At 40.0% G+C, this 18,464-nt stretch overlaps 1 protein-coding gene and 1 long non-coding RNA gene across 2 annotated transcripts in view; both read right to left on the bottom strand.

Annotated features, from left to right (window-relative positions):
- Positions 1-15,418, bottom strand: part of LOC147160332 (uncharacterized) — a 32,744-nt gene extending 17,326 nt beyond the window's left edge. The window contains exons 1-2 of the long non-coding RNA XR_015090565.1: positions 15,159-15,418; positions 14,623-14,778 (exon numbers count right to left, since the gene is read on the bottom strand). This is a non-coding gene — a long non-coding RNA (uncharacterized LOC147160332). The remainder of the gene's footprint in view (positions 1-14,622; positions 14,779-15,158) is intronic.
- On the bottom strand, positions 5,790-6,530 carry LOC147160333 (uncharacterized). Its single transcript, XM_086059022.1, is given in 3 exon segments — positions 5,790-5,801; positions 5,845-6,099; positions 6,102-6,530. Coding segments are annotated over 3 exon segments (696 nt in total).
- Positions 15,419-18,464: the final 3,046 nt, after the last annotated feature.

Below are 18,464 nucleotides of genomic sequence, written 5' to 3'. Positions count from 1 at the left end.
ATACTTAATATTGTCTACTCTAACAAGCCCAACCCAAGAAAGGCTTAGGACCGCCCTCTCATTTGAATAACATTTCGTCCTGGCTGAGCGTCTTCAGGGAGGCGGACGTGCTAACCAGTCACCCACCGTGCCGCCCATTTATTTTTATATTTATTCTTATTTCTTGAATCTCGTTTTTATTTTTGTATTTATTTTTACTTCATTTTTTTATGGATGTATATATATATATATAATTTTTTATTTTCCATTTATATAAATGTTTGATTTAATTTTACAATTTTTTTATATCCATTTTATTTTATTTTTTAGTCATTTATTTATTTAGAATTTTAGCAGTTTTGGTCCTCCATACGCAGCCAAACAGAAAATTCACGGATGATGTCACAAGTCCAACGTGAGTGATTTGTCCGCCTAACGTCAAGGGCCAATGCCTGGATTGATAGGCCCCACCTCCTTCTGTGCATCTTCACCCCCTAACTGCTGTGATGCTGTTCATTCCATGCTAATTGCTTACATCTGTTGACATTATCAGAAAAATGTGCTAACGACATGACAGTGTTTGTCTTTTTCATCAAGGAGCCTTGCGGAACGTAATAAATGTTTGACTGTGGGAGGGAAGTTTGAGTGTAATTGTGAAGAAGTAACAGAAAATGTTGGGATTCACTTCAAGTGGTGTCCTCATATACACTAAACCCAAAAATGTGTTGTGATCAGAAAAAAACACAGGTGAGAAAAGTCAATATTTCTGCAACACATTAATATGAAAACAAAAATCCAAAATAAGATAATCAGTAGGAAAATAACACATTGTTTCTTATGGGAAAACCAACAGAATGTCATGGTCAAATACGTAATTGCGTATTTGACCATGACAACAATAAATACACATAAGTGAGCCTCCCCCAAGGCAACAACACATTTGATTTGCAAACAATATTCAACGCTCAATGTACACCATGGCGCCGCCGTCGCTTCCAGTTCAGACATCTGCTGCCAGCATGGAGGAACACGTGTTGTGTGTGTGTGGGGGGGGGGGGTGAGTGCGTGCGTGCGTGCGTGCGTGCGTGCTTGGAGCCATCTTCTTTGTCTTTGTCACGATGGAGAAGAAAAAATATCCAAATAAATCAATAAAGCTTGCGTGACTTCATCTTCAAACGAGAGCCCCCGCGACTGCTGCTGCTTCATCTGGCCCTGGAGGACGCCTCTGTGTGCGTGCAAGTGTGTGTGCGTGAGATCGGTACATTCCACCTACAGCGTCTCACGCGCACAGTTATGCATGCTGTGTACAAGCTGTGGGCCAAAATCGTATGCTCGCTCGAGATGGTGTCAAAGGCTTCACTGAGATCAAGCAAGAGGAGGATGGAGAGTGAACCGGAGTCAGCAGAGAGAAGGAGGTCATTGGAGATTTTGAGGAGGACAGTTTCAGTGCCATTGAGGGAACGGAAGCCAGATTGAAATTGTTCGTAAAGGTTATTGGAGGAAAGGTGAGTATGAAATTGAGCAGCAACTGTTTTTTTCCAGAAGTTTGGAAATGAAGGAAAGGTTTGAAATGGGTTGGAAGTTGTTCAGGTCGGAGAGATCAGAGCCAGGTTTTTGGAGTATGGGAATGACAGCAGCAGTTTTGAGACGGGAGGGTAGAGTGCAAAAGAGGCAAGTTTAAATAATGTTAGTGATGGGAGAAGAGAAGCTTTGACAAGAACAGTTGGGAAAGGGTTAAGTTGACAGGTGGAGGTTTTGGATTTCTGAATAAAAGTGGTACCCTCCATTCATTTAGATGGAAAAGTGGAACTAAGGATATCTTTTTTTTTTTTTTTGAAAAAGCTCAGTATTGTTCATTCGGTAATCTTACCGATTTGACATGTCATCATCATTGCTCTCTCTCTCTTTTTTCCCTTTTTTTCTCTTTTTTTGTATGTGCATGAGTATGTGTGTGAGCATGTGCATGTGTGCGTGCATGTGAGTGTTTACTCATTAATTCACCTAAAACCTATTAAAAATCCCATATCGTTCACCTAAACCGAATACTTCAGAATCCAGCTAGAGTCGTGAGGTTGTCAGGAGACCCGAGGAAGGATCAAAGAAAAGGGTAGGGTTGTGCCCATAGAATGATAAATTGTAGCTGGTTAGCTATATAGTAGTGCATGCAATTTGGTGCCTCTAGACCTCCTTTGGATTTACTTTTCTGAAGAGTAGATAGACTAATCTTTGCTTCTTCTTTTTTTTATTCCAGTAGAATTTTGTAACGGCCGAGTCCAACGACTGGAACCAGTTAGACATAGGTTTGAATGGAAACATTGAGAAAAAATAATTCATTTTGGGTAAAACTTTCATTTTAGAGAAATGGGAAGATTATTCCAGCGCTCCAAGTCACTATAAATGCTATCCAGAAGTGGAGTAAAGTTTAAATTAATTAAATCAGTTAATTTAGGTGAGATTTTTATGCCTAAATATTTTAAATTGCTTATAGGAAATGAGTAGTGTGGGTCCTGGCTTGCAGGGTTCCATGAATTTTCTGTAATAGGTAGTAGTGTTGATTTTGTCCAGTTAATAGAATAATTTGATAAATGTGAGAATTTAGTTATTAAGTTAAATACTTCCCCTAACGAAATAGCAGGTTTTTCTAAATAAAGTAAAATATCATCGCATATAAATTAATTTTATGTTCTGTTACCCCAGAATGAACTCCTTGAATCCTTCTTTCCTGGCGTATAGCTTATTGCAAGCGGCTCAATAAATATTTCAAATGATAATGGGGACAGTGGGCATCCCTGTCTTGTGCCTCTCTTTAGAGTAAAACTCTGAGATATAATCCCATTAGTAGTAATTGTAGCTTCAGGAGAATCATATAATACTGACACCCAGTGAATAAATGACTTCCTAAAGCCAAATGTATTTAAAACAGCAAAGAGGAAACACCAGTTAACTTTGTCGAAGACTTTTTCTGCATCCAACGATATAATAAATGCCTCATTATCATGCCGCTGCCACCTGATTTGTTATTATATTCAAAGTTGCTGTATCTCAATTGTTGTATCATAAACTCTGTCTTTTCAGATAACTTATCATCTAACCGTATTTTTTTATTTTGTAAGTCAGTCCATATTTGGTTATTTGAGTTTATTGTGCACTCATCCGTCAGTTGTTTAATTTTATCTTCCAAATATTTTCCAAATTTTTGATCCTGTTTCTTTTTATAAGATGAATATGATATAATTTTACCTCTAATTGCCGCTTTCCCAGCTTCCCAGAGAAGAGATGGATAAGTCTGGGGAGTCATTTATTTCCAAAAAGTCTGCCCACTCGCTTCTTATAATTTTGTCAAACTCTGCGTCATTTAACAGTGAGATGTTAAAACGCCATGTCGGGGGTGGTTTAAAGGTATAATCAACTTGTAGGGTAAGGGAGACTGGTGCATGGTTGCTAATAATAATAGGATGTATTTTTGTACCAATTTTATCAGCAATATAATTATTTGTAAGAAAAAAAATCTATTTTTTTTAAAAGACCGGTGCACAGCGGAAAATAAGGTAAATTCCTTCTTAGTTGAGTTTTTAAGTTTCCAGCTGTCGACGAGACCAAAATCATCCATATATTCCCCTATTACTTTAGTAGATTGTAATCGCCTTATACATGTTGTATTATTAGAACGATCTATTAATGGATTTAAGACTGTGTTAAAGTCTCCTCCAATAATAATAGTAGAGTTTGCTGCTAAATCAGAGGAGGAATTTTTTAACGATGTCGTCATAATTTTTTTAATCTCGGCCCCTGGATGTATTGAGGTATTCTCCGATATGCCTGAGAATATTAAATTCTTCACGCTGGGTGGTATTCCAAATCTGTCATATGAAAGAGAGAAGAGAAAATGGTGGTTAAATTCGGATTTGGTTTAGCATAATAGAGCTAGTTCTATTTTAGCAGCAGGGCGCCGCCATGTTGGGTATTCCCGGTCTCGCTGTAGGTCTCGCGATAGTCACAGCATCTCGCGATAGCGCCTCCTTAATAATGATATCCAATTGATAAATGCAACAAAACAAAATAAATCACTCAATACCGCCACCTAGGCATGCAGTACTCTCTATTCATTTAGATGGAAAAGTTGGTTTGGGTTATGGTTTTTATTGAACATATAAACACAAAGAAAACACATTACAAGTCTAAAATATAAATTGAAGTAAAAAAGAAAAACAAGAATAGGACGAAAGAAAATAGTTTATATGTTTAAAAGGGGTAGGAGGAAGTTAAAAACGTATCTAGTCCTACCCGTTATTCGTTTTATGTTGATAAAATGATAAGGTAATGTATTTTAACAGTAGGAAATGTATAAACCTCATCATATATACAAGTACACTTTAACATACGCACATTTGCCAGCGACATATGTACATGAAATTCATAGACATATACCATAATAAATTTCTAAATCATATCCTCATACTCACATATACAATTTTCATTACATTCATACCGATACATCCAAAGAAATTATAGCATATATAAATTTTTAACAGCTCATGACTGACGTAAGTTAAAAAAAAAATTTACTTTGCTTTTAAACAATTTTTTAAATTCAGCAAGTGACTGACATCTTTTCAGGTCGGGTGTCAAAATTATTCCACAAATTAACACCTTTTACAGAAACACACCTTTGCTTAATATCTGTTCTTGTTTTAATTTTTTTGTAGGGACTTGTACCTTTTATTTTATAAGGACTCTCTCTAATTTTAAACAGCTTGAGTACTGTGGCAGAGTAAATTGTTGTGTACTTTATACATTATTTGTGCCATTTTAAATTCAACTAAGTCGTAAAATGTCAATTATATTTGATTTAATAAATAGAGAATGAGTTGGTTCTGTATATATATTGGTCGATTAATAATTCTTATGGCTCTTTTTTGCAGTTTGAAAACATGATTGGTATTTGTTTTATATGAGTTTCCCCAGATTTCCACACAATAAATTAGATATGGTATATGGTACATAATAATGAACAATATAATGTGTATAATGATTTCTTATTCAGTACATCCATAGTTTTAGAGAGTACTCCTATAATTTTTTACATTTTCCTTTTGACATTATCTGTGTGACTTCCAACATAATTTTTTCATAATTAACTACTCCAAGAAATTAATTTTCATACACTCTTTCTATTTCAATTGAATTTACCATAATTTTGACCTGTCGTGTGGTTTGTATAGTACCAAAAACTATCAACTTTGTTTTATTTAAGTTTGGTGCTAATTTGTTCATATGAATCCAATTTTTTTATGTGTTTAGTTCATTCAGAAGATGCTTCAGGTTCTCTTCTGAACAGTAATGAGTTCTGTCATCGACAAATAAGACACTTTTGAATATTTTTGAGACAAAACAGATATCATTTATATACAATGAAAATATTTTTTCCATATTTCTTGTGTGTTGCTTTTATTCTGCTCTAGTAATGCATAGTAATGATCTTTTCTTACGTGTTCGTATAATATTCAATAGTTGATTTTTTATTTTTGTCTTGTACTTTATTTCAGCTTCCATAGTTCTCAATTTAATAAATCTTTTGTATAAAATGTTTTTATTTTTACATGTATTCTATATCCCCTTCGTCATCCATGCCTTATTTAGACCTTTATATTTTCTTGTGACTTTTATCAATGGACAATGTTTATAGTATAGAGAAATAATGGTAGACTGAAATGCACTGTACGCAATATTGGGATCATCATTTGAAAAGACCTCAGACCAATTATGTTTTTCTAAATCCAACTTAAAGGCAGCCATGGAGCGTTGTGTTCTTAGTCTTGTTTCTGATGTGTAAGTTATTGTTGGTTTTATTTTTTTTAAGATTGCAAAGACCGGAAGATGACCAATTATATCATTAATAAGGAGTCCACTTTCTATTTTATGGTCAATTTTATTTATAAATATGTGATCTATTAGTGTAGCTGTATCAATTGTTATTCTGCTAGGTTCCGTGATTACAGGGAATAGATTATTACTATACATTGAATTTATAAAATCAGTTGTTTTCTGATGCTTTTTGGGATTTAACAAATTAATGTTAAAATCCCCACACATTATTTGCATTTTTTTTAATCATTTGTGTATCTGAGAATGTCCATTAGTTTTTCATTAAATATGTCAAGACATGATCCTGGTGTCCTATACATACAACTTATAATGACATTTGGTGCATTTTTAATATGTACTTCAATGGTTAAACATTCCATTATGTTGTCAATGGTGGTAGTCAAATGTTCAATTTTACTGCTTCTTAGAGCTTTGTCTACATATATTACGACCCCCCCCCTTCTATTTTCTCTATTTGTTGCAAACAATTCATATCCTTCCAGTCCCATGTCACTAATTTTTTCATTATCAACCCATGTTTCTGATAAGGCAATTATTTTGAATGTATTTAATTTATTCAGGTATTCTTTGATTTTTGTAAAATTTCTGTAGAGACTTCTACTAATGAAATGTATAATTGAAAGTGCATTTTCCATTTTTATATTTTTGTTGAATTGATCGTCCATTTAATAGTTGCAAGTGAAACTGCAGTAATTATTTTTGTAGAAGTGATTGTCTGGGTCCAAATTATTCTCAGGGTCAAATGTCGTGTAGTCAGTGTATTCACATGTTTTTTAAGTCGATATTATTTGTGTTCATCATGTTCATCTTTCCTTGTGTTACTGTGCTGCTGTTGATATGTATTTGTGGTGTATTTTTGTCATCATCTACAGTGAGTTTATCATTTACTTGAGTCATGGAGACAAACTCCTCTTCTGATTTCTGATCAGCCTTTCGTGGCGGCATCTTGAAAGCCTACCTTTCACAGCTGGGGCCTCAGCTGTTCGTCGATGAGTCCCGCAATGACACCAGCGTGCAAACAGGCAGCAGCGCTGGAGCCAGCAAGCAAGCCCGACAGGCGGCGGTGATTAGGGCCAACAATTCATTTAAACTTCACTCCACTTCTGGATAGCATTTACAGTGACTTGGAACACTGGAATAATCATCCCATTTCTCTAATAGGACGTATCGCCACCATTAAAATGAAAGTTCTACCCAAAATGAATAATTTTTTTCTCAATGATTCCATTCAAACCTACGTCTAACTGGTTCCAGTCGTTGGACTCGGCCGTTACAAAATTCTACTGGAATAAAAAAAAGAAGAAGCGAAGATTAGTCTATCTACTCTTCAGAAAAGTAAATCCAAAGGAGGTCTAGAGGCACCAAATGTTATGTACTACTATATAGCTAACCAGCTACAATTGATCATTCTATGGGCACAACCCAACAGAGATACTAACTGTTGGCTGAAACTAGAACAGAAGGATTGTAATAACCTCAGACTTTTAGATTTACTCTTTATTACAACATCAATTAAGCGACACAATTGTTTTAAAAAACCAATGATTTCAGCTACCCTCACCACCTGGTGGAAGGCACCAGAAATTACAAAAGCCCAATTGGAGCCCTGCGGGCTTTCTCCCATACGGCATAACCCCGACTTTCAACTTAACTACCAATCGTTTCATTTAGGTGTGTGGGAGCAGAAAGGAATTACACATCTCCACCATCTTTTCTCAGATATGTTTATATCATATACATTCTTGCTCCCAAAATATGAAATGAAAAAGAGCATTTTTTTACACTATCTGCAAGTTAAAAATATGATAAAGAAACAAATTCCAACACTTCGGGGTACGCTCCAACCGCCTGTTTAAGATATTACAACAGAAAACCTCTCAAAAATACATAAGTTTCTTTCCTATACAAATAAAATGCATTTACCCATCTCGAAATGGGAGACAGACTTGTCTATAGCTCCGGAATTTGACTTTTGGATTCAAGTTTGTGAAAACGTATTTAAAATGACAAAACACACAAATTTACAACTTAACCACTATAGAATTATTCATAGAACATATATTACTCAATATATGATGAAGAAAATGGGACTCTCAGACTCCGACATTTGTCTCCAGTGTTTACAAAACACTGCAGACACTTATTTTCAGTTTGCTAGGTGACCTAACAACAACTGACTTACCACATAAACAATTTCAATCTACACTCGTAGCCCTTACTATCGCTAAAAAACAAACCTAATCTCCTCATAAATCACTTTTTAATGGAAACAATATCTGCCTCGAATAAAAACCAAATATCAAAATGTATACAAACATGGTCTACGTTACATATATAGAATCTTTTAATCTAAATCTGGTTACTTATTTCTGCCTGTTAGAGCCTCCACATCGCGATAATTTATATTGCTGTTTCTGTATTTGGCAATTTGTAACTAATGGTTGTGTTTTTATACTCAGGAACCCAGTTGCTGCCAGCAGGATCGAATAGACCACATCAAATGACACCTTACAGTCACCAACTCCTCAAGATTCACTTCCAATGGGCACTAAGGGTTAATATTCGGAATCACTGCATGCCAGTGGGTTAACTTTATTGGTGCTGTCCCCCCTGGCTCAGCGTGGGCGGCTCTGCCCCTCTGTTGGCTGCTAGGTGGTGGCGTTGTGGTGCTCTCCCTAGTGTCTGCGGCCCGTCGCTCCGTGCCCGGTGACGCGGTTCGGGGGGCGGATGGGCCTCCGGGGTGCCCCGTGGTTTCCTCTCCCCTCCCCCTTCATCCCCCTTGCCGCCTCTCCCTCATCGCCTCTCCCCGCCCATCCTCCGCCTCCCGGTCCCTTCTCCCTCTTCACCCTTCTTCCTCCTCCTCCTCCCTCTCTCTGCTGCCCTGCCGCCGCCCCTTGCCCTTCTTTTTTTATTTATTTATTCATTTATTTATTTTTCCTAAGAGCTCAGTATTGTTCATTCGGTAATTTTACCGATTTGACATGTCATCATCATTGCTCTCTCTTTTTTATTTTTTTTTATTTTGTATGTGCGTGAGTATGTGCATGTGCGTGTGTGTGTGTGTGTGTGTGCGTGTGTGCGTGCGTGTGTGTGTGTACTCATTAGTTCACCTAAAACCTATTAAAAATCCTATACCGTTCACCTAAACTGAATACTTCAGAATCCAGCTAGAGTCGTGAGGTTGTCAGGCGACCCGAGGAAGGATCAAAGAAAAAAAAGAAAGTGAAATCCAGCACTGACCAGACACCTACTACCCACCGGGTTACCAACCAGAGTCTTTCACCAACCCCAGAAACATCTAAATTCCAACAAATTAGGGAGACCTCAAGAGACCAAAGGAGAGACTGAGGAAAGGAAGGAAGGATAGATGAAGCAGAGTGAGATCCACAGACATCAGCCTCCACCGATTCAACGACCAGAGGAAGAAGCAGATTGTGTATGAATTTCGATAGATGCTGGTGTGGTGGATCTGGCATGCATGAAAACCTCCACCAAAAGAGGGGAGCCGTCGACACTGGCCAGGACAGAGCAAGCACAACACTTAGGGCCCCCCAGGCCACGGCAGCGCAAAGGGACAACCCCCCTGAGCCACGCAGGGGCCACCGGCCGGAGAGCAAACCCAGGAGCGCCCCCCACCCCAACACGGCCCGCGCCCCCAACGCAGCAGGACGGGGCATGGCAGGCACCCCACTGGCCCACAGCCCCCGCTATGGAGCAGAGGGAAATTATATCCCCCCGCTCCGATCCACCTGCCTCCCAGTCATGTCAATGAGTGTATGTGGTGCATTAAAAAAAATAGGGGGGGCACGGTGGCGCGGCGGGGACACGGACGGGGAATCGCAGCACTGCTCAATACTGCGGTCTCCCCCAACCGATGGAGGGGAGTTGTAGGGCGAAGACGGTGTCTCCACCCTACCCCCCTAAAATGTGTTATGTGCCCTATGCGTCTATAAACAAAATGTATTGTGCAAAACTAGTGCAGTGTGTTAAGAGGAGCGACCAGCGGGGCCCTTCCCAACCGGGCGGGTGCAGGAGGCGCACCCGCCCACCAAACACCCACCCACCCCACCGGGACCCCGGCGGGCATATGGGACCAGCTTGATTTCTCCGTATTTTGGTCCAAAACAGAGCATTTGGATGAAACTAACCATTTTCTATTGTTGATTACTGAAAAACGGAATATGAAAGATGAGAGTTCAATCTTTCATTTGGTAGTATGTGTGTTTCCATAGTCCAAACACAAAATTTTCTGTGGACCTTGAAAGATCAGTCAAAATGCTTAAATCGGCTGGCACCCACAGCATCTCTTTTCTGAAAACGTCTGGCAGTCAAAGAGTTAAATGTTAAACTAAAGGCGCTCCAAAAGGGAGGATGTCTAAACTACAAACAAAACAATATCACTCCTTAACTAGGACAACAAGGCTGAGGACTGTGACTGGCTTGACGAAAACACTTAGGCACAAGACAGGGGAGACGCAGACCATTTAACACATGAGGGTAATGGGAAACAGGTGGACACAATCAGGAATCAGAATTTGACACTGACACCACATGAGGAAGGGCAAGTGACCTGAAATGAAAGGAGTCAGAATTTTCAAAATAAAACAGGAAATGACAAGACAACCTCACCGCGGTATGACATGACTAAAGTATGACTAAAACTTTACTTAATTTTAGTCAAAAGACAATAACTAAGACTAAATTAAAATGTATTGTCAAAATTAACACTGCTGTAATCCCCTTGCGTATTAAGTAAAAATTGGCACTATTTACCCCAAACTCCCCTTTGTTTTTTATCTAAATACAGTACAGCAATACTTACAACTAGCAAATTTGTTTACATTCAAAATACTATCTTTGATTTCTACTTACGTGTCCAAGTAGACAACTTTGTGTTCTACCTAAATACAGTACTGCAGTATTTTTTGTTATGTTCCAAAGTTTCATTTCATTTTTTTACTGCTACCCATCAAGGTAGAAAACTTTGTGTTGGACCTAAATACATAGCAAATATTTAAAGGTGTTGTTTTCAAACTGCAACGCAGCAAACGCTTCCTTGACTTCTTCTGCAACAGTTTTAAGCAGAAAACTTTGTAAAGTACAAATAAAGTGCTGCAATGTTTACATTTTCAGAATTTTCACGTTGAAAATTGTATCACGTAAACGTTTGATTGCTACTGCAACCGGTCTAAGGAGACTAAATTGTGATGTTGCTGAAGAAAGAATGACTTTTACAACTAACTGCATTTGAAGCTCAAAATGGCACCACAACCAAAATAAAAATTTCAACTGCAACCCAACTAGGCAGAAAACCTGACTCTGAAGAGGGAGCTTCCTCTGCTGACAGTTGATTTCATTAAATCAATTAAGCCTCTGTTGCTCCAAGGCATGGTGCCTAATCAATATACGGCAACCGTGTCAATTTACATTTCAAATTGATCAGAAATGCATTACTCATGACGACAATTGAAATTCTTCTCAACTGCAGAATTTAAAAAAGTGTGAGGCCATCTGTCGGAGATAAACTCAGGTAGTCAAAATATTCACATCTGGTACTTGTTGACTAGACAGAACGAAAAAGCAAACCTGGCCGGCGGCCATGTGCACGCGTAAATACAAGCTGCCACATTCTGATGTTTCTTTGGCGCCGACTGCTTATTGACTACAAGGCTCTCCGGCTCAGATTAGCATGATGCTAACAATCAAGGGCACAGTAATGCACTGCCAGGGGGTCCGCCGAGACCACACGGCCTCAAGCGGAGAAACCTCACAGTGGCCCGTGCATGCATAGCAGGGGAGTTGATCAAGAGGCTTGCCGAGGTTGTTTGTCAGAGTAGGGGGAAAAAAGACTTAATTAAGTGGGAAAGAAAGCAAGCAAGTTCATTATTTACTAATTGCTTGGCAGTACGCAGGCTACAGGCTACATTCATTATCCTCGAGCTGGGAGAAAATTGAGAGCCAGATTTGAATTCTCCATTATGGAACACAGGTAATACTTAGGACAACCAACACTGACATTAATCAAGGTCAAATTGACATACAATAAATATTGATGTACCTTCACCGCCATTTTCGGGCCACACAAAATGATGTAAACGCCAGGGGCGGACCTACCATTAGGTAAACCTAGGCAGTTGCCTCGGGCCTCACGTTACTAGAGGGCCCCATAAAATTCCTCATACACTAATAGCCAATATAGTTTTTAGTTATTTGCGAACATTAATTGTGTTTTTGATTCAAATCATTTTGCTAAAATGCCAGCAGAATGCTTCTTGTATCGTATGTTTCTTGGGAGCCCCCTCAGTTTCCACTAATGGATCGGTCAATCTTACTGCACATGTGAAGAGAAAGCACCTAAGAAATCTGCAACTCTATGCCAAAATAGAGCAGAAGAACATGAAGTGACTGCAGCTAGTGAGACTGATAATAAAGGAGAATGTAAAGCAAAAAGTTTATTGGCAAGTTACCAAACATGACAAATATTTTCACTGCGTCTATATGGCGACTCTGTATAGGAGGATCCTGTGTGACGTATTGTTTATGTTTCGTGCGTTGCATCACGGGAAACTGTGTGGCAAGAAACGTGTTTTACATGGAGTTCGATGGTTTTGCACATTTGGAGGAGGCTAAAGAGAAGCCGATTTAAAGCAGATTCAAAGAAATAATAAATCGAGTTTGTGCATTATAAGTTGCTGAGTCATACTGTTTTGCGGTCTTATTCAGGTGTTCCAAAGCGTGATCGACAACCACCCTGATTTGTTCCTCGTCTTGAAATGGGCTATCCTGGATCGGTAAATGAGAAGGCTAAAGAAAAGGCCGTCCAGCGTTACGAATGGAGGATCAAAAGGCAACGAGTATCAGAATTGTGTTAGGGATTCTATAAATGAGACAAAATATATTTGTGTGCCGAGTTTTTCACTTGAGTGTCCACATATTATTTATCTTATCCGAATAAATATTGCATTCTGCAGCTGTGTTTTGATACTTGCCGACCTCACTTGTGTACGCAGTAGCTATAGTTGTTAAGTCATATCCTGACAGCTGCATTAAAGGTGCTACAATGCTAGTATGCTTATGCTACATGTTTGTCCAAGACTGGATTTGAAAAGAAGAATTGTGTAAGCTGTGATATTAAGTTGTTAACTAGAGACCAGATGCTAGAAGTGTCACTGTACTAAAGTCACTGCATTTCCAAAAATAAATAAAGATTAAGTTGGGCTGCTTGTTGACATAATTCCGGCATGGAACTAATGATTGTTGAGTGTGTTAGGGGGATGGTTTTGGAGTGACATACTTCCACAAACTTAACTGTAATGCGATAGACCCTCCTTTGACACTACAAAAAACACATCTATCAAGAATGATTACCCAGCTTTGCACAGGACTTTGTATTAAATAAGAGTAAATGTCCCCAAAGCAGATGTGTGGCCAGGAAACAGTTGAGTCGGACCAAATTTTGTCATCATCCCACGTCTCATATGGGCCTTCAATAGTTTCAGTTTTGTCGGCAATAAATACATTAAGCTTCTCCGTAAGCCTCCTCCGCCCTTTGGCCGTTAAAGTGCTTAACTAGCGGCGATTTCGCCGCCTCTAACTTTCTTCGTATACGCTGTGTCTATACAGCCAGCCATGTTTTCTGCCACTCAACCATCGCGCATGCGCAAAAAAAAATGTCAACAAAGGATCCTTCTATAGATAAGTATTTCTTCATTTCATTGAATTTGGGAGAGCCCCTTATCGTTCCAGCATACCACCCCCGCATGGCGGTTGCTATTTTTAGAACAAGCCGGGACAAGTACGTCACTATCCTGGCTACGTGCCATTTTTAAGCTCATTTGAAATGAATTAATGTGCTGTTGAACAGTTTAAACAATGTTCATATATTTGTAGCATCACTAGTCGCTCCTGTGAGTTGCAGCCAGCCTGTTTTCAGGCTGGTCATGATGCATTTTCCAAACTGGCCCAAGATGATATGTTGTTTTAAGTTTTGTCTTAAGAAGTCACCCAGCACTTTAAGCATTACATCATCATTTGGGGGGTATATGGTTTTCGCTGAGCAGGAAGGGTTTGAAATATACAACCAGCAACATAATGTACAATAGTGGAGTAGAGAGTGCAGTATTTGCCTCAGAGATACAGCAAAGCAGAAAAAAATCCTCAAATTTCTACATTAACGCTTGAGTATATCAACGAATAAGAAGCCCTATACTGTGTTGTGCACATTTGTTTTCAGAATGAGACAGGGATGTGCTGTGAGAGTTCTAAAGTTACGTCATGCAATTTTAAGGAAAAGTACTATATTGGGATTTTGGGTCTGTCTTTAAAATGATCTGTCTTTTTTTGGGAGGGAATTTTATCTACTAGTGGTACTGGTATCTGGTATCAGTATCTGTGACTACTCAAGAGTTAAGTATCGGTATCGGTCTGAAAAAAAAAAGTGGTATTGAACATTCCTATTTAAAATATATGTATCTGTCTTCTCATTCCAAAGTGCGCCATGCCTACCTTTGCCTGTGGCCCCAAAATTTCTTAAATCCGCCCCTGGTAAACGCAAACCCCATTTAGAATTGTCTGTCAGTTCAAATTTTATAACGGTCGCACAAAAGCGAGGAAAATAAAACATCTTTAAAGCTACCCTGAAATTGACCAAATTGACTCTATAAGGGCGGCTTAAAACCAAAATGGCTGACTTTTTATGTCATTTCAGTAATTGAAAATTGTACAAGGTATTCTGTTGTGTGCAGCCAAGTGAGTCACCTGTGGCACCTGTAGTCTACCAGCATGGAGGACCCCCTGCCCCCAATAGTCCTCGTGACGTCCACGGTCAGCGATCACGCACCGATGCATCACAGCGGTCACAGTCTCTGAAGGAGGGCGCCGGCTATCTTGGCGGGGTGGGTTGCTTCTCTGTGGCTGTGTCAGCATGAAAGACATTTCAGCCAAATGTCAAGCATGGGCACATTTGCACACTTGCACAGCACATTAGCGCGCTTGCGTAATGCGTCCGATAAAATATTGATCAAAGCCAGGGAGTAGCGAGCAAATGCACGAAATGCAGCAATCAAGGGATTGTGACCGCAGCTATAGGAACCACAAGCCAGATGAGCATGGCTCTCTTGTGTATAATGTTTGCTGGATACAACATTTGCTGTCTGGTTTTGTCCTAGGTTACCTGTATGGTCTCACCACGACTCTGTACAGTTACTAAAGACTTGATGCTGGTGACGGTTGGGACTCCAGAGCAAATGATTCCAAACAGAAGAAAGACAAGTCCTTGCATTTGTGTAGCTTACTTGATATCGATTGAAGATCATAGAAGAAGCAGCGAGCGCACTCTGCTGCCCAACATTGCTGCACTCGCTCTCTCGTCAGCCGGCACCAATTAGCATTGGCTACTTGGCACTGTCAGCGCACATCATCCGCTCACAGACAACATCGCTTATTAAACGGCCCGCAACGTCAGGACGCACGAAGACGGTTTCGCAGGGGACGCCCCCGTTTCTCAATAATGGCCAACTCTCTCCCTGCATTATTTTCATGTTGTCTCTGTCATCGTGCAGTCGCTCTCTCAAGTGAAGGTGCATCCACCTCCCCCTACTTCATGCTGCTGCAGTATGCACGCCCAAGGGTGACGGCTTCCTGCTGCGTGCGGTGCATAGAAGCTTGTCAGGAGTACGCAGCATGCCGGCAAATGCTGAATAGCAATGAGGAATTCTTAGTAAAACCAGGAAGCAAGGTCAAAGTCTCAGGAACCCATGCTGCAAAACGCACAGTTGACCTCATTGGCTTGAAGATGACGTTTAAATTTATTTTATTATTATTATTTTGTTTTTGTTTAATTTTTTTTAGTATGTGTAATTGATGTGAAATTTGGTACATGTGTTCATCATGACCCGACAAACAAAAAGCTTCAGTAACCCGTGCAGGAAAACGTGCAGGACGTTAGCTACATGAAACTTTAAAGTAGACGTTAGCCTAAAAGCATAACTGCTGAAGTTATTTTCAGAAAAGACAGAAAATTCAACAAACACAAAGAGCCCATTTGGCTGAATTCAACTTGCAACTGATTCCATGATTCCATTCAATCTTCCTCCAAGAGACCAACAACCATGTCTTTGGTCTCTTGGAGATAAGCAAACGGTAGGAGGGGCATAGCTCAGGTGAGAGTGTAGCAGTCTCCCAATCTGAAGGTCGTGAGTTTGTTCCTCAACCCTTGAGTGACTTTTATTTTAATAATAATAATAATAATAATAATAATAATAATAATAATAATAATAATAATAATAATAATAATAATGCATTAAATTTATATAGCACTTTTCTATCTAATCAGATACTCAAAGACACTCCACAGCTGTTGCATTATTCGTCAGCTCATACATTCACACTGTGGTGGCGGTAAGCGACTTAAGTAGCCACAGCGGAAGCGTGGCTGCCAGTGTACGCCTACGGCCCATCCGACCACCACCAAACATTCGCACCTTCCATACACCTGTGTGAGTAGCACTGGAAGCAATGTGTGTGAAGTGCCTTGCCCAAGGACACAACGACACATGACTTGGGAAAGGCGAGGATCGAACAGCCGACCTTCTGGTTACTGAACGACCGTTTCTACACCCTGAGCCACGACTGCCACATTTAAATTGTTTCTATTTTTTATTTTACTGTCTTCCTAGTGTAAATCTTAGCCTACTTTTCTTCTTCCTGAACATACTCAAAAATTCACATCATTTTCCAGATCTGGACAAAATGTGGACCTTTAACAACCAAAACGCAAAAACATTTCCAGGAGCTTCTGTGTTTACTTCTTTCAGTGGTCTCGGAAACAAGCCCCCAAAGCTCTGTCAGTCGCAACCTCCGGGAGTTAGGAAAAATAAATAAATTAGTCTTTGCCACTAGTAAGTGTAATTGTGATGAAATTTGGGACACTTGATTGTCATGGCCAGACACACAGAAAGCTCAAGAGTGATGCCTTGAAGCGCACACGTCAGCCATGTTGGTTTGAAGCAGTTTTAGGCCGACTTTGCGACGTGCGAATTGTTGTCGTCCACAGTCACAAACTAGCAAGATACTGAAGCCCTCGTTGCTCCCGATCCTCTGTCATCAATAGGTGAATGATGAGACAGTGGTAAAACGCTTTGAGTGCCTTGAAGGTACAAAGCGGGTGAAAGCCCATTTACTGCCTTTTTTTTTTGCCTTCCAGTCTTACTGCGGTGAGGTGACAGCAGCACAGCAGAGTGCAGCAGTGGGTCTGGCGAAGACGTACTTGGAGTTATAGAGGCATAGACGGCAAAGGAGCTGACTGCGGAGCGCTGAGCACCACAGGGATGCCAGTGGGAGACATGACAGCAGAGCAAGACGGGAGAGAAGGCAAAGTGAGAAAGAAACAGGAGCTTCCTGATGAAGATTTCATTCACCTTGTGACGAACTGAGATCCTCCATTCTTTTTGTTTCTTTAAAGCAATCTTCAAATGCATTTCAGAATATTTATGAGTGGATCCTAGGAGTGTTTTGTTTACAACCCTCTGCAATAACAAACAAGAGAGCCGCCGCATGGCTGCGTTAGCTTAAAGCTGGCTCGGCAGCTTTGTGTTATGAAGCACTTGGTTGCGATGTGCTGCAGCCCTCATAATGTTTTAAGTCGGACGACTTTGTTTTACAAGGCCGGCGAGCCGTTGCGAGAGCGCCCATATTATTATTTCCTGCGCTTGCGGCGTCCCATGTGAGCTCGCCTTGTGCAGCTGAGTAATGGAGATTAGATTGAGATTGTTGAAAAGAATCCACATGTCTTAGAGGATACACCAAAACTAGCCAGGATCAAGCGCCTGCGGGCAGTGAAAGCCAATGGGAGGTCTCTCCCCGGCACTCACCCGATATGTTCATTAATCCTCTATTTGGGCTTAATTAGCAATTGGCTAATTAGTATCCTCTCTCTCTTAGGATGCCAAATAGGCAGCACACCTTAACTTATGATGTAAGGCTGCTTTCAAGTGGACAAGAGCGATAAAAATAAGTGAAAATATTTACCCTGTAATGAGGAGTGCAAGTGTAGCATTTGCTGGAAATGATTCGTGCCGCTCAATAACATTCAGGCTTGAGGTCTGAGGTTATTCGCAATCTCATTAAAATGTCCTTTAGAAAAGATGTAAGAGTAAACTCATCAGCTGTTTACCAAAATTGTGCCCTTGAAAGGTTAGAGGAAGCTTCTGTGGCTAAAAATCTAAACGGATGAGCACAATAAGGTGGCTGCTTGCACCAGGTTGCTTACTGGTCCACAGCAAATCTGACAGTGTTCGATGAAATCAAGTGTAAACAGTGTTATTCTGACACTAAGGATAAAAAAAAAATTCTGTCAGAGTAAATTTACTGAAGTGTTGGAGTGGAAGCTAAGTGTAACCTGAATAGCATTACCGTGAGTGTTAAATTGACCACACCCTCATTTCCGGTGAAGAACAAACTTTCCAATTTCCAGCGTGGTGTCGGCATTTCAGTAGCGATACATCTACGTGTTGTCATTGGGGCAGTGTGACTTTGTGGTAGAATGGTCATCTTCTGACCCTGTCAAAGTATCCTCGAGGAACATACTGAATCCCTAAGCT

The sequence above is a fragment of the Leptonotus elevatus genome, chromosome 17 (genome assembly GCF_054856555.1).
Source record: "Leptonotus elevatus isolate MCC_2025b chromosome 17, RoL_Lele_1.0, whole genome shotgun sequence".
NCBI classification, from domain to species: domain Eukaryota; kingdom Metazoa; phylum Chordata; class Actinopteri; order Syngnathiformes; family Syngnathidae; genus Leptonotus; species Leptonotus elevatus.
The sequence above is the reverse complement of the archived record's forward strand: the minus strand, read 5'-3'. Positions and strand labels throughout refer to the sequence as shown.